At 48.7% G+C, this 23503-nt stretch overlaps 1 protein-coding gene across 3 annotated transcripts in view; it reads right to left on the bottom strand.

The window, feature by feature from the left end:
- Positions 1–11732: 11732 nt before the first annotated feature.
- Positions 11733–23503, bottom strand: part of LOC106574449 (cytoplasmic protein NCK2) — a 62661-nt gene continuing 50890 nt past the window's right edge. For all 3 annotated transcript variants that reach the window (XM_014150346.3, XM_014150347.3, XM_014150348.3), the window contains exons 3-4: positions 13352–14106; positions 11733–13070 (exon numbers count right to left, since the gene is read on the bottom strand). In XM_014150346.3, coding sequence (XP_014005821.1) covers positions 12876–13070; positions 13352–14106 — 950 coding nt within the window. In that variant the 3' untranslated portion in view covers positions 11733–12875. The remainder of the gene's footprint in view (positions 13071–13351; positions 14107–23503) is intronic.

Here is a 23503-nt window from a genome sequence, read left to right as displayed (position 1 = left end):
CCTGAGCTGACAAAAATCTGTCGTTCTGCCCCTGAACAAGGCAGTTAACCCGGCAGGCCGTCATTGTAAATAAGAATTTGTTCTTAACTGACTTGTCTGGTTACATTTCATTATTTTTTTTTTAAATACAAACATGATCTGTTTTTTGCTTTCTTGAGTAAGGCAGCTCCAAAATGCAGGTGTTTCAGCCTAGGTCAGTGCTTTCTGTGGTGGTGGGGCAAGCCAGCAGAAAATACAGAGCATTGCACCTGATTGGCTGAGATTTCTGTCACTCATGGGACAGTACGTCACCCCCAATTCTCAGGTTAGAGCTCTAAAAATGTTTCCCCTTGGGTTCTGCCATAGAGTTATATTAGAAGTGCCAATCCAAGAAGGCTCAAGGTCACCAAAGCCCCTTATACCACCCACCACTGTGACCTGTATGCTCTAGTCGGCTGGCCCTCGCTACATATTCGTCGCCAGACCTACTGGCTCCAGGTCATCTATAAGTCTATGCTTGGTAAAGCTCCGCCTTATCTCAGCTCACTGGTCACGATAACAACAACCTCCCGTAGCACGCACTCCAGCAGGTATATCTCACTGGTCGTCCCCAAAGCCAACACCTCCTTTGGCCGCCTTTCCTTACAGTTCTCTGCTGCCAATGACTGGAATTAATTGCAAAAGTCGCTGACGCTGGAGACATATTTCCCTCACTAACTTCAAACATCAGCTATCTGAGCAGCTAACCGATCGCTGCAGCTGTACATAGCCCATCTGTAAATAGTCCACCCAATCTACCTACCTCATCCCCATATTGTTTTCATTTACATTTCTGCTCTTTTGCACACCAGTATTTCTACTTGCACATCATCTGCTCATCTATCACTCCATTGTTAATTTACTGAAATGTAATTACTTCGCTAATACTATTTATTGCCTTACCACCTCACGCCATTTGTACACACTGTATATAGACTTTCTTTTTTTTCTATTGTATTATTGACTGTACGCTTGTTTATTCCATGTGTAACTCTGTGTTGTTGTTTGTGTCGCACTGCTTTGCTTTATCTTGGCCAGGTCGCAGTTGTAAATGAGAACTTGTTCTCAACTAGGCTACCTGGTTAAGTAAAGGTGAAAAAAAAAAGGTCATTGGCTACAGATAAAATGAAGTCAAATGACGTTATATGTACAGTAGCTTTGATTGGACTGATCATGTCCACATCTTACTTTCAAAGTCTTAGATTACAGTCATCATCATACATCAAGTCGACTACTAGCAAATCCTTTTTAATCCTTGTCATATGAAGAGAAATAATGAAGAGAAATTATAGATAAAACGTATCGGTGTTCATCGGCCATAAAGACTGAGTCATTTGGAAGGAATCAGTGGCTAACTGCAAGTAGTGCAAAGCAATTAGTAACAGTAGCCTGCTATTCATTGGAGTGGCTGCATAAATGATGTAATATGCAAGGGAGATATGTATACTGTAGCTAAGAAAATAATACTAAGTGTATGTTGTGTAGTAAGTTGTTAGTAGCCCATGTGCCTCACCCTAATTATTTGGTCTATTTTCACCTCTTAATTTCGCCTAACGTTACTGTTCTGGCTCGGTGGTGCTGCACATGTAGCCTATAACCTGTTTTTGAGAAATTAAATCATCTAATATTGTAAGAGGTTTCAATATCTGCTTATATGCTTCCTTTATCTGACTTGGTGTACAGGGAAAATACTGTAAGAGCGGCCCATGTTATGCATTCTGTCGCTGTACATTTCAAAAGTGCTGAACATATAGTTATATTGACTTCGTCCGTCGTCGTTCGCTCATTAATGTCTTAATCGAAATTACGGAATACCTCTTATCCGCTCATTGTTCCCTTAAGCCATAGTTTGTACATCTCAATTGTCAGTAGAAACCACATTTGTTTAAGCAAGTCAGCCATATTAGCTATGTTTTTTAAAGGCAGTAAACGAGACTGAATGAATTGTTTTGCTGCCAGACAAGACTCCGCTGATAGCCAGGTGTAGCGGTGGTAAGGATTCACTCCATGGTGCGAAAAAGAATGATCTGCTGTTGGGACAACTTTAACAGTTTGTGGGCACTGCTTGTTGCTGTTATAGCGCAATTAATGTATTGTTTAGTGTTATATTTAATGTTGTGTAGTGTCTTTGCTGGCATGAATAAAAAAAATGTACATGGTAAAATCACCACTGTAACAGACATCTCAACATCAACTGTTCAGAGGAGACTGTGAATCAGGCCTTCATGGTCGAATTTCTGCAAAGAAACCACTACTAAAGGAAACCAATAATAAGAAGAGACTTGCTTGGGCCAAGCAATGGACATTAGACCGGTGGAAATCTGTCCTTTGGTCTGATGAGTCCAAATTTGAGATTTTTGGTTCCAACCGCCGTGTCTTTGTGAGACGCAGAGTTGGTGAACGGATGACCTCCGCATGTGTGGTTCCCACCGTGAAGCATGGCGGAGGTGGTGTGATGGTGTGGGGTGGCTTTTCTGGTGACACTGTCAGTGATTTATTTAGAATTCAAGGCACACTTAACCAGCATGGCTGCCACAGCATTCTGCAGCGATATGCCATCCCTTCTGGTTTGCACTTAGTGGGACTATCATCTGTTTTTCAACAGCACAATGACCCAAAACACACCTCCAGTCTGTGTAAGGGCTATTTGACCAAGGAGATTGATGGTGCTGCATCAGATGACTTGGCCTCCACAATCACCTGACCTCAACCCAAATTGCTCAGCATATGTGGGAACTCCTTCAAGACTGTTGGAAAAGCATTCCTCATGAAGCTGGTTGAGAGAATGCCAAGAGTTTGCAAAGCTGTCATCAAGGAAAAGGGTTGCTACTTTGAAAAATGAAAATATTTGTTTAATACTTTTTTGATTACTACATGATTCCATATGTGTTATTTCATTGTTTTGATGTCTTCACTATTATTCTACAATGTAGAAAATTGTAAAAAATAAAGACAAACCCTGGAATGCGTAGGTGTGTCCAAACTTTTGACTAGTACTGTAAATGTTTCCATACTTTTGACCAGGTCCCATAGGACAATAAAGGGAATACGGTGCCATTTGAGATGCACCCTCAGGAATCGCCCAAAACATGACGGTCAACCAAGATGACACCACCATGTTTAAGACATACTGCAACCTCGTCCTTGTCTGCTCTCTGCTGAAGGTAGAAGAGCTGTTAAAGGCATTATAAGTGAAATCAATAATTGGATATATTACCATCAGTTCTCTTTCTCTTCGGTGCTGATGGGGATAGGAGGCATGGCAACAATGTGCTCTGTTATTGTTGTGTTGAATACCTCATTGATCCTCTCTGCAGGTTGCAAATCAAGGAATGCTGTGTTTGTTAGTGTGGCATTGTGAAAATGTGTCAGTGTCTATTCCAGATTATGGACAAACCATCTTTGTCCTTGTCCCTTGGAGACATGGAACAGCTACTGGTCTATTTCTTATTGTGGTGTACAGACACTATATCAAAAGTAAATAAAAAACACAGGACAACTTAAAAACAGGACAAGACTCACCTCTAAGCCTGTCGTCTGTCTCAATCCCAATATTTATTTATATACTCAATAAAATTGTTCACAAGAAAAAAAATCCCCTCCAGCAAAGCGTATGACTACAATATATACCATGTTTGTAATACACACTAATTGGCTACCAGTCTGTTGTTGGTAAATATATATCATTGTCTATGGGATCAAATATTTCTCTTTACCTTGTTAGTAAAGTAGATCTAATACATTTACCAACGCAAGCATTTGATCACATTCCATTGTTTACTAGGGCAAGATGAAATGAATGAAAGTATTTCCCTGCGCTTCAAAGCAAGCCATCCTTGACTGGGCGATGTTCAGTTAATGGTAGATTAGGCTTTCAGGGAGCCACTGCTACACCAACTGACATGACGATACGGCAAACATCTGTCAGCGTGCAGACTGACTCCTCCTTAAGAGTCAAGACACACAGAGATCTCAGCTGCTGTGGCATGCATGGGAGTCACACGACAGATCCCTCTGTCTGTAAGGCACATACACGCAGGGGAGATTCCCCTTGTGCTTAGCATGTGATAATCTGTGAATAGCATTATAAACTGGGATGGAACACACCTTAACCTTGGGGTTTGAATGGTTTGCCCGGCACATACCCTGAGAGTGAAAGGATCAGTCTGCATTCCTGACTGTGCTCCTGCGAGAGGAAGGAACACCTGTACTCAGCGCAGACCTGGTCTTTGCTGTGAAACAGGGTTCAGAGAAAAGTCAGAGAGATGGGCGAAAATATCTCTCCCTCTCTCACTGGGGGAATAACTAACACTTAAGCCTTGTAGATTCTGAGAAATAGGAGAAAGGTCACGCTTCATGAGATGTGTACATAACACACAGCATCTCAGTGCTCCTTTGGTGTGTGATTTCTTAGAACTGGCAGCCGTAGATAAGTGTTTAGGTGTACTGTGTATCTATGAGGATGACACACACACTACACCATCTTAACCTGACACCATCTCTACATCCACCTATCCTATCCCCTCCGTCCATCTGTTACCATGGCAACTGGGGGAGGGCTTCTTCTTTAAAGTGTGTGTTACTGGTAAAGTTTCCCCCCATGTTGCGTGAACATCCCGCACGCCACTACACAGCATGCCCTATGCCCTGCCACCACAGGACACAACACAGCATGCCCTATGCCCTGCCACCACAGGCCACTACACAGCATGCCCTATGCCCTACACCACAGGCCACTACACAGCATGCCCTATGCCCTACACCACAGGCCACTACACAGCATGCCCTACACCACAGGCCACTACACAGCACGCCCTATGCCCTACACCACAGGCCACTACACAGCACGCCCTATGCCCTACACCACAGGCCACTACACAGCACGCCCTATGCCCTACACCACAGGCCACTACACAGCACGCCCTATGCCCTACACCACAGGCCACTACACAGCACGCCCTATGCCCTACACCACAGGCCACTACACAGCACGCCCTATGCCCTACACCACCGGCCACTACACAGCATGCCCTACACCACCGGCCACTACACAGCATGCCCTACACCACCGGCCACTACACAGCATGCCCTATGCCCTACACCACCCACTACACAGCATGCCCTATGCCCTACACCACCCACTACACAGCATGCCCTATGCCCTACACCACCCACTACACAGCATGCCCTATGCCCTACACCACCCACTACACAGCATGCCCTATGCCCTACACCACCCACTACACAGCATGCCCTATGCCCTACACCACCCACTACACAGCATGCCCTATGCCCTACATCACCCACTACACAGCATGCCTTATGCCCTACACCACCCACTACACAGCATGCCCTATGTCCTACGACACAGCATGCCCTATGCCCTACACCACAGGCCACTACACAGCATGCCCTATGCCCTACACCACAGGCCACTACACAGCATGCCCTATGCCCTACACCACAGGCCACTACACAGCATGCCCTATGCCCTACACCACAGGCCACTACACAGCATGCCCTATGCCTTACACCACAGGCCACTACACAGCATGCCCTATGCCCTACACCACCCACTACACAGCATGCCCTATGCCACAGGCCACTACACAGCATGCCCTATGCCCTACCACCGCTACACGGCATGTCATATTCACTGCCTCTCTGATCTCTCTCAGCCAGCATGACATGCAGTTGCTGCCTGCCAGGGGAAAGAACACACAGATATGAAGAGGAAAAAAATACATTATTGGAGAATTCAAAAACACGTCCACATCACTTCTCTTTGAATCACTCAATAGTAAGTTACAGTCATCTCTGGTATGTGGATTTGCATAGGGTCGATTACACGGATTAAGCCTAGTAAGCAAGTTATTTTTAGTCCAAGAATAAACAAAATCTGTTTTCAGGAAACTAGACCCGAGCAGTAGGTTTAAGCACGCCAGGATTCTGACAAACATGTTGATAGCTGCTGCACGATTGTACTTTTCCATGAATCAATTGTTTAACAACTTGAACTTGTGCACCAAGCACATCTTTTGGGAGGAGAGCTTTGCATGCAACGGCTGTTCCAGACAAGTTTAAAGAAACAGACTATTCACAAGAAGTCAAGCTCCAGGGCCCTGGGAGTTTAATTGGGTCGTAGAAAGGCAGTTTCACACACAGAACGCATACAGATTTATTGTTCATGGACACAAAACAGGGCAAAGTCAAGTGTATGAGAGACCTGATCTGCTGTCAACATGTGTTCTCTGTCTATCACACATACAGTACTGAGCATCAGATGTCCTCCATGCAGAGGTGCGAGTCAATATATGTCTTTTCCAGGGTCCTCTGAGGACGTAGAGCAGGCCTCTATATACCATTTACACTACCTGCATGCAGTAGAGAGATGTTGGTTCTAGTTCTGGTCCCGTAATCATAAAGAGTAGGATCGTCTCAGAGTAGGAGTGCTGATCTAGGATCAGTTTTTCATTTTAGATCACAATTCATTAGATTACATGGACAGGGGGGCCTGATCCTAGATCAGCATTCCTACTCTGATCTAGGCTCAGGTCCCCCTGTCCATATACTCTTATTCTTTTGGATCTAAAAAAGGCAAAACTGATCCTACACCAGTTTTTATATACATCGTTGTTGTTGTTGTGGTTCTGGTTCCTCACTCCTCATCAGGGTCGGACAGCTCATAGCCCAGGCGGCTGGCGGAGGGGAAGTGAGCCCAGAAGGTTCTGGAGAGGCCTTCATTCTTCTCATAACCAGCGTGCTCGCGCAGAGCCTCCACCCAGCTGAAAAAGTCAGAGGAGGTCAGAGCCCAGTTGGGCATGCTGCGCTTCTCACGCCCCACACCTGCTGCTGAAAAACCAATGAGAGCACGAGAAGAGAAGAGGACGTCAAAAGGGAACCAATCAGAGGCTGAGTGAATGATACTGCACTTCACTAAGACTGGACACATGACACAACTTGACATGGATTGATAGCTGTTTACGACATACATTATTGTCAGTGTAATACACAATCAATACACAATCTGTATTTATTGATTATACATGTGTGTTTGTGACAGTGATAGAACCGCTGTACGGAACCTTTGCTAAAGGGCGGTCTGCCTCACCAGTGGGAAAATCTACACCGCAATTTTCCCACTTCCCAGCCTCCCTGCTACACCAACCATAACAGCCTCGTTCATTTCTCAGTGTTTACCTCTCTGTCACCCCTTCACTACAACCTGAGCTTAAGCCGCATTCCTTTAACCAAAGTCAATAAAATACCTTGTAAAAAACGGCTTGTCTTCGAATTGAAACCAAAGCCCCCGTTGAGCATCTCAGGCTTATGGTTGATTAAAGACCAGTCTGGAGCGAGGGGCTCCGGACGTCCCCTAAGACCAGAGATAGGCCTCTCACTGTGGGGTGGTGGGAGAGAGAGCCAGGTCCACGCTTGGGAAGCAGGCTAGGACAACAACACTCCACAAGCTCCCAACTCAAACATAACAACGGTGTGAGTGAGAGACTACAGGAATATGATAAGGAACACCATCGTGTAGTGTGGAGGCACCAAGGAAGTCTTCTCTTACCTCTCTCCTCGTCTCTTGCTGTGTGTGTATATACACTGAATGTACAAAACATTAACAACACCTTCCTAATATTTAGTTGCACCCCCCCCCCATCCTTTTGCCCTCAGAACAGCCTCAATTCGTCAGGGAATGGACTCTACAAGGTGTTCCACAGGGATGCTGGCCCATGTTGACTCCAATGATTCCCACAGTTGTGTCAAGTTGGCTGGATGTCCTTCGAGGGGTGAACGATTCTTAATACACACGGGAAACTGTTGAGCGTGAAAAACCCAGCAGCGTTGCAGTTCTTGACCAACTAACACCTGTGCACCTGACACCTACTACCATATCCTTTTGTCTTGCCCGTTCACCCTTTGCATGGCACACATAGACAATCCAGCTATGTCTCATTTGTCTCAAGACTTCTTTAGCCCATCTCCTCCCCTTCATCTACGCTGATTTAACAAGTGACATCAATAAGGGATCATAGCTTTCACCTGGATTCACCTGGTCATCTATGTCATGGAAAGAGCAGGTGTTCTTAAAGTTTTGTTCACTCAGTGTATGTCTTCAAGCTATAGCTGCACAACTCAAAATATTGAAATCAACATGGCTAGGGCTGGTTTGATTGATTCCAGCCCCATCTTGGTAACCCCTGGTTACCCAGTCTCCCAGTAACACACACTCACCTTTGCCTTCTTCTCCTGCTGTTTCCTCAGCCCCTGCGTTAGAGGGAGAAAAGACAAGAATTACTCAGACTGAAGGCACCCTATGGGTCTTCATGGTGACTCACACAGCTCTGTTGACAGGTGACTTGTGACAAAACAGAGATAAAGTGAATTAGTCTAGTTAGCGTTCTCAGTATTAAAGTGGATTTTATTGTACCAATCTCTCTTTCTCACTAGGATTGACGAGTGCTTTTTAAAAAAAATCTCTGTCTATCAACTCCCCCCCCCCCCCCCCTCCATCTTTGTCTCTATCTCTGACATTGCCCAACACGCTGGGCAGGCAGCAGCAGATTAACAGACGGGGGTGTTGCAGACAGAGAGAGAGACGGGGGGAGTGAGGTGGAAAACAGGGGATGAAGAGGATATGGAGTGGCTGACTGACTGCTAAGTGCCGCGCCTGGCCCTGGACTGCTCTGACTTTCAGACATTCACAGCCTTTATTAAATCTCCTCAGAGGATGGGAAGGTCGCAGCAGATCAATGAAGAAGGAAGTAAAGGCCAGTGTAGAAACAGAGACCTGGGTACAACTACTATTTCAATACATTTCAACATACTTTATCTGGGCTTGATTGAGCTTGCCTGGCACAATAGAACCGATAGAATAGTCGGAAAAATACAAACCCTGCCCATCTGGCACTCCAGGCAGACCGAAGCAAACGCTAAACGTATTCGAAAAATGTTGAATAGTATTTGGACCCAGGTCTGGGAGGATACATAGAGGAGGGGAAAGATAAACGCTCAGCTTGGTCAACAGAGACTAGAGAGAGCTGAGCACGGTAGGCACACAGTGTGATACTTCTACGGTCTCAATGAAAACAAAAGAGGGAGAGAGAACGCGAAAGAAGGGAATGAACTATGACTTGTCTATTCTGACCCACATAACCCACAACCAGATGCTTTTCATAAAAATAAAAAAACGTAATTTCCACTCAATCAAATATCTCGGAGTGATGTTGTGACAAAAGCTCTATGTCTCTGAATAGCCAAAACTGCACATGCATTATGTAGTCAAGGCACGCAGGAAGAAGCTCTTTTCAATTAAATATACAGTATTGTGGTGTGTTGAAGAAATGGTACCAACTGTCCTTATACCAATACAAAGAACACTGTATATCATAGGAGGGCATCCGTTTCATTTGAAAGAAAAACCTTCCTCATATTCCACAATAAAATCCAGGTTGACAGAAAAATGTGTGACTGTAAACAATGTAAAGAGATATGTTGAGTACTAAACTTCATATTTGGTGCATCGAGACAGAACCCAGTAAAAAGACTATAATCAATACCTGTCTTATGTGTTGCTGTTGACTGTAGAAATGTCGGAAGGTTACATTCCTAGTGAACTAATGGACAACATTCCCTCAGGGGAAACAAACTGACTGACTGTCTGGCTGGCTGCATCTCCAATGTAATTAGTTCCAGTTGACGGTTTCTGAGAGTTGCTCCAGACTGGAGTAAGAGACAACAGCAGGCCAATAACAGTCTCATTCAGATGTAACGTTCAACATCTCAATAGTGGAGGATTCCTCTCTCCATCTCCTCTTATCCATCTACAGCACAAAGAGCTGAGAACCCAGTAGAGAGGTAGTGAACTTTTCTCTTTCTCAGTTCTTTCACATCAGCCCACAGAGATATTGGAGAGATGAACTGAAGAGAGGAGGCCGCCACCACTTCAGACTTGAGTTTCATCCGAGTACACTTCACAATCCAATACTACCCTTATGCGCAAAATAGGTTACAATGACGTTGAAGAGATGTCTTGTGCTCACCGGGACCTTTTGGATGCCTTCAGGCTCTCACCTCTGTGGAGTGCTAAACAGGCTGACTTACCTATTAGAGAGAGGAGAGCCAGCAGGACGACCCAGAGCAGCATTGAGACACAAAGACGAGGCATGCTTTTGCACTGTGGTAGGCCGCACGAAGACAGAAACACAACCACAAACTGTGAGATATTGTCACAGCGTTTACCCCCCACAGAGTTTTGCTTGTTCTGTAACATCTTAAGGTTTCTCTTGGCGAGAAGAGTTGTGTCAGAGAACAACAGAAGAACACAACAAAGGTGGTTTGAATCAAGTAAGAAGACTAAGAGCTACATTTAACATTTTGAAGGTACATTTCAGGATTTTGCAGCAGGTGCAATGTTGGCATTTTCCTCAGTAACAAGATAAGTCACCCAAAACAAAATCAATAAACAATCTTCATTTCCACTGATACAGGTATCTGGTGCTGGATCTGGGCTCTTGGTCCTCTTGCTCTGGGCGTGTGTGTATGTTCAGATATACCCAGACCCTGGATGAGAGGACAGATACAGTAAACAGAGCTGTCCAGGATATGTTGGTCCTTCACACTTCAGATCCAACATGCCATATCTTACCTCCGAACCAACCGCCCTCTCTTTCCTACCCGGGTCTCCACTTCTCACACCTGAAGCAGGCATGTCAACGGACTGAAAGGCTTCCTTTGTGGACGAAGGGGGAGACGGAGGAGGGAAATGTCAACACTCTCTTACCCCTCACCAACTAGGTCCGATGCAGACAAATTGTACCCGCCTAGATAACTTACCATTGTTTATGTTCCCGAGTATGGCAATCAAGTACTGTTGCAGGAAATAGTATTTGTCAGTTAAATTCGTCCATTAATTTAATAAAACACAATTACCAATCATTCTTTCATGTACAGTAAAACGTTCGATCAATACCTGCACATCTTGATCTTAAAAGTGACAAAAGCTCATAACCTACATTGATTTTGTAACCCCCATAAAGAAAATGTATGCATGTGTGACGTCGGATAAAAGCGTCTGCTAAATGGCATACATTATATTATTAGAAAAAACAAACTATACAAACACTACATGGTCTTTCACATACTGTAACTTAGAGCCAAGGATTACGTTCTCTCTTGGCTCCGCTTTATGTACTTCTACACTGTCTCAACCACAGACGACCACAATGGAGGCCTCAAATACAGTCCACATTTACCTCCGTTTGTCCCTGAGGAGTTGTTCAGGAGCATTACGTCTCGGCAAGAGACAACATGGCTACCATGGGTTAGGTTGTAAGGTATCAGAAGCAGTGTCTGCTTCCCAAATGACATCCTATTACCTAAATAGTCCACTACTTTTGCCCAGGGCCCATACAGTGCCATTTGGGACAAACCATATTTGGAGACAAACCAGATCTCATGCCGTATCAGGATTAAGGAGAGGCATTCCAAACGTTCTGATAAGACGGAAAGGAAGCAAGCACTTTTGTGGTTACCTAAGCTCTTGCATCAGGATGGGCCTTCAGGTCCTGAAATGATGAAATCCTACCTGCAGTAATATTGCCATCTGTTGGTAGAAAATGGTAAATACAGAAATGCAATTTGAATGTATTCTAATTGAACAATCTTTTAAAAAGGTGAAAGGGAATAAAATGACACACTGCAGACAAATGTGCAACCAGAAAGCTTATTTCAGCAAAACTTTTAATTGAACAAAAGTATTTCAAATCCTCAGTCACCACACCGTCTTGGAGTACAGTACCTTTTAGCTGCATCTAAATACATATAATATTCACCTTATTCTTCTTTTTAAATATACATACACAGCTGAAAACAAGATTTAAATAACAGTGCTCAGTAACATTAAGACATAGTTTTTCATTTTTAAAAAGGAAACAAATTTTGAACAGACGTTTTCCTATCGCTCTTGAATCTCCATTCTCGGTCAGCGACGTTTTCACTCGGACGCTGAGGAAAGCGGTGGATTGGAAGAGAACGTTAGGGGCACATTTGAGCAGTATGAGGGTGTGGCACATGGTCGCCGGTATACATCCACAGACATTCAACGCCCAGCTTCCTGACAGTGTCCATTCCACATTACACCTACAGAGGGCGTCCTTTCATTACCTGGTAAATACAGAACAGTACCATTTGTGGTGCCTTTCTTTCTGGTACAACAGTCTTTATGGAAATGGTAATACTACTTCCTGCAAGGGACGGTTCACTCGATAACGACAGACAAAGCAACAAGACCTGCTGGAGACACGCAAAAAGAGAAGAGCTGTTTCTCTCCTCCCGTTTGTCTTTCCCCAAAATCAAAGGTCTCCAGTGATAATGTGATGTCACGGTCAACACATGAAATATTCACTTTCATAGTGTATGTAGCTGTTGTGAAGGAACCATTGACTGTAAATCCCCATCAGTGCTCACTCCAAAAACCTAGAGGCACCGGCAGGGCTATACTAGGAGATGGAGTTGTCAGCCAAGGCAAAGAGCGGGTGCTTACAGACGGTCCCTTACTGAAGCTGTTCTCTGGACACTTCTGGACAGGACTCACTGTCATTATTCTGAAAGGAATCTGATCTACGGTGGCCAACATGTACCATTTGAGTCTCTCTCTGTTTTCTGTTGAGTTTATGGTGACTGTTAGCTCCTGTATTGAAGGGGCATGGGCAGACCTGTGGATATTGCTGCGCTCAATCAGTCAGTGGCAAGTCCAGTAGTAAGGCTTGTTGTTAGGCCAGGCCGAGCACCGGGGTCCAGAGTGTGTGTGTGTGTGTGTGTGTATGCAAATGTATGAACGCATTTGTGTGTGGTCACAGCAGCGGTTTGACCAGGTAGAGTTTGTCTCCATGTTCGCTGGTGAAGATCGGGGCTTTCTTGTAGTGCTCCACCAGTTCGTCCATGCTGCTGAAGCGTCTCTGGCCGATACAGTAGACGCCGTCCGCCAGCGCAACCTTGAAATGCTTGTTCTTTCCCATCGCCTTGAGGGACACGGAGAAATCACTGGGCTGGGAGAGAGAGCGAGAGATAAGCACGGATGATTAGTGCCATGGAGTTTAATTCTTAAGCCACTAGAGGGGGCCTTAGTTATACTGTAAAGTCCACCCATCCCACTGAATAATGTACGATTTGCCTTCAAGACAGCTTTACCAATAAAAACAGCTCAAAATACAGTATGATAAAGCTATCGTAAACCATAGAGTACATTATTATATAAATAATCTGAGACACAAAAATCAACTGTTCTCCCCCCATTTCCACCAATCACAATACTCTATCGACCACTCACCGATGATTCGCTGTCTCTGACCAGGAAGTCTCCCTGACCTCCTCTCTCGTTGAGCGCACACTCTGCCTGATGCCTGGTCACTCCCCCATAGTACCAGTCCTTCCCGGCAAACTTTCCCACGCGGGCCGGCCCTGTGTAGTTGATGTGGGGCGGGTGGGGGCCCGAGCCCATCCCACCCCCGGGGGCCGGATCGTCGCTAAGGATAACCACATAGTTCTTTGGCACCAGGCCCACCTGTCCACGGGCGTTCCGACACCGCCACCACTCAGGGTCGTTCTCCGGTTTCTCCAGCACCTCCATCACCTCGCCCTTTTCAAAGTTCAGCTCCTCGTCGGTCACAGAGCTGAAGGGGTACAGTGTCTGAACAGTGTGGAGTGCCCTGATGGTCCCGTTGGTCACCCCTCCCGACCCTGCCCCCTGTCCTGGGTAACCTCCGCTTAGGTCCCCCGAGACGGCCTCCTCCTCCCCCTCCTCCAGGACATAGTTAGAGGGGAACCAGCCTACCCGACCTTCAGAACTCCCTCGCCACCAGCCGTCGCTACACTTCTCCATGACAATGACCCTTGACCCCTTCACCAGTGTCAGCTCGTCTTCCCGCTCCGCCGTGTAGGCGAACTTGACCAGGGCTGGGATGCTGAGGTCGTAGATACGCTCGGCGCTGCTACCTCCGCCGCCATTGGATGGGTACTCTGCGTCCGTGCTGGGCGTTGGCGAGGCATCGCGGGCACTCGTCTTCCTCTTTGTCTTCCCCAGGCCTTAGAGGGAGAGGCAGAGAAATAACTTAGTACAATAGACAAATATTTATACCACAAATTGAAGATCACCGCAGTAGTTCCACAACAGAGCAGAATAATATAGTAATAAGTCCCTCAACATATTAGGTTAAAAGTCCTGAGGTGAAAATGGCTCCAAACAGAAAGCCCTACGTGGTCATTGAGATTGAGTAGGCAGCTACGCTACTCCAAAAACAGCCTTCAAGTGAAGTGCAGCAGCAAGCTGAGCTAATTAGCTCCTAGTACTGCTGGTAGAGAACGGTCCGGGGTTAGGAGGTCACCACTTCTCTTTGAGGCTGCAGCCAGGGAGGGAGGTAAACACTTCAGATAGGGGGGAGTGAGGGGTTCTGGGTAATTAGTGCTGGAAGGAAACTGGAGGTAAGGCCAGAGGAGAGACGGGGGGGGGGGGGGGTAGGGGGTCTGGGTAATGATAGGCGATGTTAATTCCTCTCAGGCAGCTACTGACCAGACCACTGAGCAGGAAGGCCGTTTAGGAGACAGGAAACGCAGATCGGATGACACCGAGGTGGTCGGGAGGGTGGACAAGTTCTGCATCCCAAATTGCACCCTATTCCCTACACAGGGCTCTGGTCAGAAGTAGTGCACTATGTAGGGAATAGGGTGCCATTTGGGACACTACATATGGCGTGTTCGGTTGGCTCTCTTGCTGGAAAATATTGACCTTTAACCTCGTTCAACAACAACCCCCCCCAAAATCGGTCCCCCACTGTAAACTACTCTCGTGAAATTAGGCTCCTCCTTTCACTTCAGACTCTCAATCCCTCGAACTCCCTCTGAACATTGGCACATCTATTTAAGACAATATAGAGAATCACTCATGCAAGCAGAAGGAAGAGGATCATTGCCGCTTAAAGCCTTGTGTCAGAGAGAATTAACCTCAACCCTCTCAGCCACTCCCTCACAGCCAGGTAGGGGAGCACTCCGAAAGGTCACCAACAACCCCTTTCCTCCACCCCCCCCCTCCTCCTCCACCCCACCCAATCTCATGCATGAAACAAGGCGGCTTTCTGACCTTCTGTGTTCTTGAGGCTTAACAGGCCTTCTGCTCCGACGGAGCACGCAGCCAACCAGGGAGGCTGTTTGTTTTGAGTGTACAGCAACACCCTGTTCTTAGCAGCCTTACAAGAGCGCGCAAACCTGAGATGAGATGGGCTGCACACGGGTTTGTAATAAGCAGGACGCAGCCAGCACACACACACACAAACACTTTTATTCAAATGTGGAACTCATCTCACAATGACAAACACACCTGCTCATCACATCGCTTACACGTGCCCAGTTACACACAACACAGATAACACCATGACACAAAGCCGGTGGGACCTAAAAAACATGATTAAATCATAGACCTCTCGGTCTCCCATAATAGTACTACCCTCATGAAAAGAGCATATCTTAGACCGAACCAGTTATGTCAAAATACATATGTCACTCACTGAATACGCCTTTATTTAACCAGGTAGGCAAGTTGAGAACAAGTTCTCATTTGCAACTGCGACCTGGCCAAGATAAAGCAAAGCAATTCGACACATACAACAAGTTACACATGGAATAAACAAAACATACAGTCAATAATACAGTAGAACAAAAGAAAACAAAAAGTCTATATACAGTGATGGGATATGAGGTAAGTTAAGACAAATAGGCCATGGTGGCGAAGTAATTACAATATAGCAATTAAACACTGGAATGATAGATGTGCAGAAGATGAATGTGCAAGTAGATATACTGGGGTGCAAAGGAGCAAGATAAATAAATAAATACAGTATGGGGATGAGGTAGGTAGATAGATAGGCTGTTTACAGATGGGCTATGTACAGGTGCAGTGATCTGTGAGCTGCTCTGACAGCTGGTGCTTAAAGCTAGTGAGGGAGATATGAGTCTCCAGCTTCAGAGATTTTTGCATTTCGTTCCAGTCATTGGCAGCAGAGAACTGGAAGGAAAGGCGGCCAAAGGAGGAATTGGCTTTGGGGGTGACCAGTGAGATATACCTGCTGGAGCGCATGCTACGAGTGGGTGCTGCTATGGTGACCAGTGAGCTGAGATAAGGCGGGGCTTGTAGATGACCTGGAGCCAGTGGATTTGGAGACGAGTATGAAGCGAGGGCCAACCAACGAGAGCGTACCGGTCGTAATGGTGGGTAGTATATGGGGTTTTGGTGACAAAACGGATGGCACTGTGATAGACTGCATCCAGTTTGTTGAGTAGAGTGTTGGAGGCTATTTTATAGATGACATCACCGAAGTCGAGGATCGGTAGGATAGTCAGTTTTACGGTGGTATGTTTGGCAGCATGAGTGAAGGATGCTTTGTTGCGTAATAGGAAGCCGATTCTAGATTTAATTTTGGATTGGAGATGCTTAATGTGAGTCTGGAAGGAGAGTTTACAGTTTAACCAGACACCCAGGTATTTGTAGTTGTCCACGTATTCTAAGTCAGAGCCGTCCAGAGTAGTGATGCTGGACGGGCAGGCAGGTGTGGGCAGTGATCGATTGAATAGCATGCATTTAGTTTTACCTGCGTTTAAGAGCAGTTGGAGGCTACGGAAGGAGAGTTGTATGGCATTGAAGCTCGTCTGGAGGTTAGTTAACACAGTGTCCAAAGAGGGGCCAGAAGTATACAGAATGGTGTCATCTGCGTAGAGGTGGATCAGAGAATTAGCATTTACACACACGCAAGAGCAACATCATTGATGTATACAGAGAAGAGAGTCGGCCCGAGAATTGAACCCTGTGGCACCCCCATAGAGACTGCCAGAGGTCCAGACAACAGGCCCTCCAATTTGACACACTGAACTCTATCAGAGAACTAGTTGGTAAACCAGGCGAGGCAATCATTTGAGAAACCAAGGCTGTCGAGTCTGCCAATAAGAATGTGGTGATTAACAGAGTCGAAAGCCTTGGCCAGGTCGATGAATACGGCTGCACAGTAATGTCTCTTATCGATGCCGGTTATGATGTCGTTTAGGACCTTGAGCGTGGCTGAGGTGCACCCATGACCAGCTCTGAAACCAGATTGCATAGCGGAGAAGGTACAGTGGGATTCGAAATGGTCGGTAATCTGTTTGTTAACTCGGCTTTTGAAGACCTTAGAAAGACAGGGTAGGATAGATATAGGTCTGTAGCAGTTTGGGTCTAGAGTGTCTCCCCCTTTGAAGAGGGATGACCGCGGCAGCTTTCCAATCTTTGGGAATCTCAGACGATACGAAAGAGAGGTTGAACAGGCTAGTAATAGGGGTTGCAACAATTTCGGCAGATCATTTTAGAAAGAGAGGGTCCAGATTGTCTAGCCCGGCTGATTTGTATGGGTCCAGATTTTGCAGCTCTTTCAGAACATCAGTTATCTGGATTTGGGTGAAGGAGAAATGGTGGGGGCTTTGGCGGGTTACTGTAGAGGGTTTTGGGCAGTTGACCGGGGTAGGGGTAGCCAGGTGGAAAGCATGGCCAGCCGTAGAGAAATGCTTATTGAAATTCTCAATTATAGTGGATTTATCGGTGGTAACAGTGTTTCCTAGCCTCAGAGCAGTGGGCAGCTGCTCTTATTCTCCATGGACTTTACAGTGTCCCAGAACTTTTTTGAGTTAGTACTGCAGGATGCAAATTTCTGTTTGAAAAAGCTAGCCTTAGCTTTCCTAACTACCTGTGTATATTTGTTCCTAACTTCCCTGAAAAGTTGCATATCACGGGGGCTATTCGATGCTAATGCAGAACGCCACAGGATGTTTTTGTGCTGGTCAAGGGCAGACAGGTCTGGAGTGAACCAAGGACTATATCGATTCCTAGTTCTACATTTTTTGAGTTGGGCATGCTTATTTAAGATGGTGAGGAAGGCAATAATACACCCTCAGAGTTAAAATGACGAGAAGACAGCCCTCGTCTCCATGAAATCAGCCTCCATCATGACACAAAAAGACCAGTGGCAGCGTCACAGGGAAAACGGCGATAAGAAGCTGCTTCTGTTTCAGCCTGGGGGGTGGGGGAAAAAAGTGAGCGATTTGGGAAACAATGACCTTGAGAGGTGAGGGGAGCGGGGGAACGGAGGATGGTGAAATACCATCACTTAGCCCCTGTCACAACTATTCCCCATCAACAAGCCATTCCACCCCTCACATAAACTGTGAGGAGGAGGCACCGCCACTATTTATAGCTTTCACAGATGTAAAGGAAAAAGGCTAACATTGGTTTTACATATTGGAGAGTACTGGGCCGTTGTTTTACACGGTAGGGCCGATGCCATTTCAAGGGGTTGTCGAGCAAGCGGCAGGCAGGCAGGGAGATTAGCATTTACACACACACACACACACAACTTTTCTAAGAGATGATACGCACATATACCTTCCTTCCTCAGCAAGCTCTGACAGCTGGTCCATGACTTTCATGCTCATTCCTCTGCAGCATGCAACAACAAACGAGGCCCTCTGTGCTGCGCTTACACACCACAACGGTAACGACACACTAACTCACAGTCGCCCCCACTAAGCAACGCTGCGATGACAGTGACAACACTAATTAGACAACAACAAGCGCTAATGGGAACATGAAAGATAATCAAAAAATAAGTAGGCATAAATCGTGAGGAAGTGCCTTGAGAACCTAAAGCACAATTGGCCCAGCGTCGTCTGGGTTGGGGGGGTGGGGCTTTACTTTGCTCATCGCGCTCTAGCGACTCCTTGTGGCAGGCCGGACGCCTGCACGCCGACCTCGGTCGTCAGGTGAACGATGTTTCGTCTGATACATTGGTGCGGCTGGCTTCCGGGTTAAGCAGCGCGGTTTGGCGGTTCATGTTTCGGAGGACGAATGACTCGACCTTCACCTCCAGAGACCGTTGGAGTTGTGGCAATGAGACAAGATCGAAATTGGGGATAAAATTTCTGAATAATAATAATAAAAAAAAAAGTGTGGCTACCCCGATCAACTGGGCCCTCACCAAGCCACCCCTTCAACTGGGCCCTCACCAAGCCACCCCTTCAACTGGGCCCTCACCAAGCCACCCCTTCAACTGGGCCCTCACCAAGCCACCCCTTCAACTGGGCCCTCACCAAGCCACCCCTTCAACTGGGCCCTCACCAAGCCACCCCTTCAACTGGGCCCTCACCAAGCCACCCCTTCAACTGGGCCCTCACCAAGCCACCCCTTCAACTGGGCCCTCACCAAGCCACCCCTTCAACTGGGCCCTCACCAAGCCACCCCTTCAACTGGGCCCTCACCAAGCCACCCCTTCAACTGGGCCCTCACCAAGCCACCCCTTCAACTGGGCCCTCACCAAGCCACCCCTTCAACTGGGCCGTCACCAAGCCACCCATTCAACTGGGCCGTCACCAAGCCACCCCTTCAACTGGGCCCTCACCAAGCCACCCCTTCAACTGGGCCCTCACCAAGCCACCCCTTCAACTGGGCCCTCACCAAGCCACCCCTTCAACTGGGCCCTCACCAAGCCACCCCTTCAACTGGGCCCTCACCAAGCCACCCCTTCAACTGGGCCCTCACCAAGCCACCCCTTCAACTGGGCCCTCACCAAGCCACCCCTTCAACTGGGCCCTCACCAAGCCACCCCTTCAACTGGGCCCTCACCAAGCCACCCCTTCAACTGGGCCCTCACCAAGCCACCCATTCAACTGGGCCCTCACCAAGCCACCCATTCAACTGGGCCCTCACCAAGCCACCCATTCAACTGGGCCCTCACCAAGCCACCCATTCAACTGGGCCCTTACCAAGCCATCCATTCAACTGGGCCCTCACCAAGCCATCCATTCAACTGGGCCCTCACCAAGCCATCCATTCAACTGGGCCCTCACCAAGCCATCCATTCAACTGGGCCCTCACCAAGCCACCCCTTCAACTGGGCCCTCACCAAGCCACCCCTTCAACTGGGCCCTCACCAAGCCACCCCTTCAACTGGGCCCTCACCAAGCCACCCCTTCAACTGGGCCCTCACCAAGCCACCCCTTCAACTGGGCCCTCACCAAGCCACCCCTTCAACTGGGCCCTCACCAAGCCACCCCTTCAACTGGGCCCTCACCAAGCCACCCATTCAACTGGGCCCTCACCAAGCCACCCATTCAACTGGGCCCTCACCAAGCCACCCATTCAACTGGGCCCTCACCAAGCCACCCATTCAACTGGGCCCTCACCAAGCCATCCATTCAACTGGGCCCTCACCAAGCCATCCATTCAACTGGGCCCTCACCAAGCCATCCATTCAACTGGGCCCTCACCAAGCCATCCATTCAACTGGGCCCTCACCAAGCCATCCATTCAACTGGGCCCTCACCAAGCCATCCATTCAACTGGGCCCTCACCAGGCCATCCATTCAACTGGGCCCTCACCAAGCCATCCATTCAACTGGGCCCTCACCAAGCCATCCATTCAACTGGGCCCTCACCAAGCCATCAATTCCACCAGGCCCGAGGCGAGTCACAGCGTGGACCCATACAGCTGACTCGTCGATGCTTAACGATACGCTCTTAATTTATGTTCATTAAGAAGAACAGGCCAGGGACAAGTGCAGGGAAGCAATGTAGAGGACCTGGGGACAACTGTTCAATGTAACACAATGGTGATTGCAGAGTAACACTAATCATGTACGGCTACTGCAGTGGTACTAGAGTGAGAAAAGAAAGTCATTCGATGAGAAGTGATTGCCAAGCTATTCAGTATCAATCCCAGATATAGGCCCATTTCATGGGCTGACGAATGGAACAGGCTGTGCTTAGTCAGAATGTTCTCCTTGCAATATAAAGCTCAGATGGTCTCCGATAACAGATAATTGGTCCACCACCCACCATGCTATTAAGTAGCAGTGTGATCCACAAGAAGAATGTGAGTCCAGGTGGTCCTTAGTGTCTGTCCTTCTCTCTCTCCTACCACCCTGTCTGTCTCTCTCCCCCTCTATTTCTCCTCCCACCCTGTCTGTCTCTCTCCCCCTCCCTCCCTCTCTCTCTCTCCTCCCACCCTGTCTCTCCCTCTCTCCTCCCACCCTGTCTCTCCCTCTCTCCTCCCACCCTGTCTCTCCCTCTCTATCTATCTCTCCTCCCACCCTGTCTGTCTCTCTCCCCCTCCCTCCTCTATCTCTCCTCCCACCCTGTCTCTCTCTCTCTCCTCCCACCCTGTCTCTCTCCTCCCACCCTGTCTCTCTCTCTCCCCCTCCCTCCTCTCTCTCTCCTCCCACCCTGTCTGTCTCTCTCCCCCTCCCTCCCTCCTCCCACCCTGTCTCTCTCTCTCCTCCCACCCTGTCTCTCTCTCTCCTCCCACCCTGTCTCTCTCTCTCTCCTCCCACCCTGTCTCTCTCTCTCTCCTCCCACCCTGTCTCTCTCTCTCCTCCAACCCTGTCTCTCTCTCTCCTCCCACCCTGTCTCTCTCTCTCCTCCCACCCTGTCTCTCTCTCTCCTCCCACCCTGTCTGTCTCTCTCCTCTCTCTCTCCCTCTCTCTCCCTCTCTCTCCTCCCACCCTGTCTCTCTCTCTCCTCCCACCCTGTCTCTCTCTCTCCTCCCACCCTGTCTCGCTCTCTCCTCCCACCCTGTCTCTCTCTCTCCTCCCACCCTGTCTCTCTCTCTCCTCCCACCCGGTCTCTCTCTCTCCTCCCACCCGGTCTCTCTCTCTCCTCCCACCCTGTCTCTCTCTCTCCTCCCACCCTGTCTCTCTCTCTCCTCCCACCCTGTCTCTCTCTCTCCTCCCACCCTGTCTCTCTCCTCCCACCCTGTCTCTCTCCTCCCACCCTGTCTCTCTCCTCCCACCCTGTCGGTCTGTCTCTCTCCCCCTCCCTCCCTCACCTCCCACCCTGTCTCTCTCTCTCCTCCCACCCTGTCTCTCTCTCTCTCTCCTCCCACCCTATCTCTCTCTCTCTCTCCTCCCACCCTGTCTCTCTCTCTCTCTCCTCCCACCCTGTCTCTCTCTCTCTCTCCTCCCACCCTGTCTCTCTCTCTCTCTCCTCCCACCCTGTCTCTCTCTCTCTCTCCTCCCACCCTGTCTCTCTCTCTCTCTCCTCCCACCCTGTCTCTCTCCTCCCACCCTGTCTCTCTCCTCCCACCCTGTCGGTCTGTCTCTCTCCCCCTCCCTCCCTCACCTCCCACCCTGTCTCTCTCTCTCCTCCCACCCTGTCTCTCTCTCTCTCTCCTCCCACCCTATCTCTCTCTCTCTCTCCTCCCACCCTGTCTCTCTCTCTCTCTCCTCCCACCCTGTCTCTCTCTCTCTCTCCTCCCACCCTGTCTCTCTCTCTCTCTCCTCCCACCCTGTCTCTCTCTCTCTCTCCTCCCACCCTGTCTCTCTCTCTCTCTCCTCCCACCCTGTCTCTCTCTCTCTCTCTCCTCCCACCCTGTCTCTCTCTCTCTCTCCTCCCACTCTCTCTCTCTCCTCCCACTCTCTCTCTCTCCTCCCACTCTCTCTCTCTCCTCCCACTCTCTCTCTCTCCTCCCACTCTCTCTCTCTCCTCCCACCCTGTCTCTCTCTCTCTCTCCTCTCACCCTGTCTCTCTCTCTCTCCTCCCACCCTGTCCCTCTCTCTCTCCTCCCACCCTGTCTCTCTCTCTCTCCTCCCACCCTGTCTCTCTCTCTCTCTCCTCCCACCCTGTCTCTCTCTGTCTCTCTCTCTCCCCCCACCCTGTCTCTCTCCGACTACCCTGTCTCTCTCCCCCCACCCTGTCTCTCTCCTCCCACCCTGTCTGTCTGTCTCGCTCCCCCTCCCTCTCTCTCCTCCCACCCTGTCTGTCTCTCTCCCCTCCCTGCTCCCACCCTGTCTGTCCCTCCCCTCCCTCTCCTCCCACCCTGTCTCTCTCCCCCAACCTGTCTCTCTCCCCCTCCCTACTCTCTCTCTCCTCCCACCCTGTCTGTCTGTCTCCCCCTCCCTCCTCCCACCCTGTCTGTCTCTCTCCCCTCCCTCCTCCCACCCTGTCTGTCTCTCTCCCCTCCCTCCTCCCACCCTGTCTGTCTCTCTCCCCTCCCTCCTCCCACCCTGTCTGTCTCTCTCCCCTCCCTCTCCTCCCACTCTGTCGGTCTCTCACCCCTCCCACCCTGTCTCTCTCTCCCCCTCCCTCCTCTCACCCTGCCGGTCTCTCCCCCTCCCACCCTGTCTCTCTCTCCCCCTCCCTCCTCTCACCCTGTCGGTCTCTCCCCCACTCCTGTCTCTATGTCTCCTCTCACCCTGTCGGTCTCTCCCCCACTCCTGTCTCTATGTCTCCTCTCACCCTGTCGGTCTCTCCCCCACTCCTGTCTCTATCTCTCCTCTCACCCTGTCGGTCTCTCCCCCACTCCTGTCTCTCTATCTCTCCTCTCACCCTGTCGGTCTCTCCCCCACTCCTGTCTCTATGTCTCCTCTCACCCTGTCGGTCTCTCCTCCACTCCTGTCTCTATGTCTCCTCTCACCC

The sequence above is a fragment of the Salmo salar genome, chromosome 16 (assembly GCF_965601325.2).
Source record: "Salmo salar chromosome 16, fSalSal1, whole genome shotgun sequence".
Classification (NCBI taxonomy): Eukaryota; Metazoa; Chordata; class Actinopteri; order Salmoniformes; family Salmonidae; genus Salmo; species Salmo salar.
Note: the sequence above shows the minus strand (reverse complement) of the source record. Positions and strands in the feature narration are given on the sequence as shown.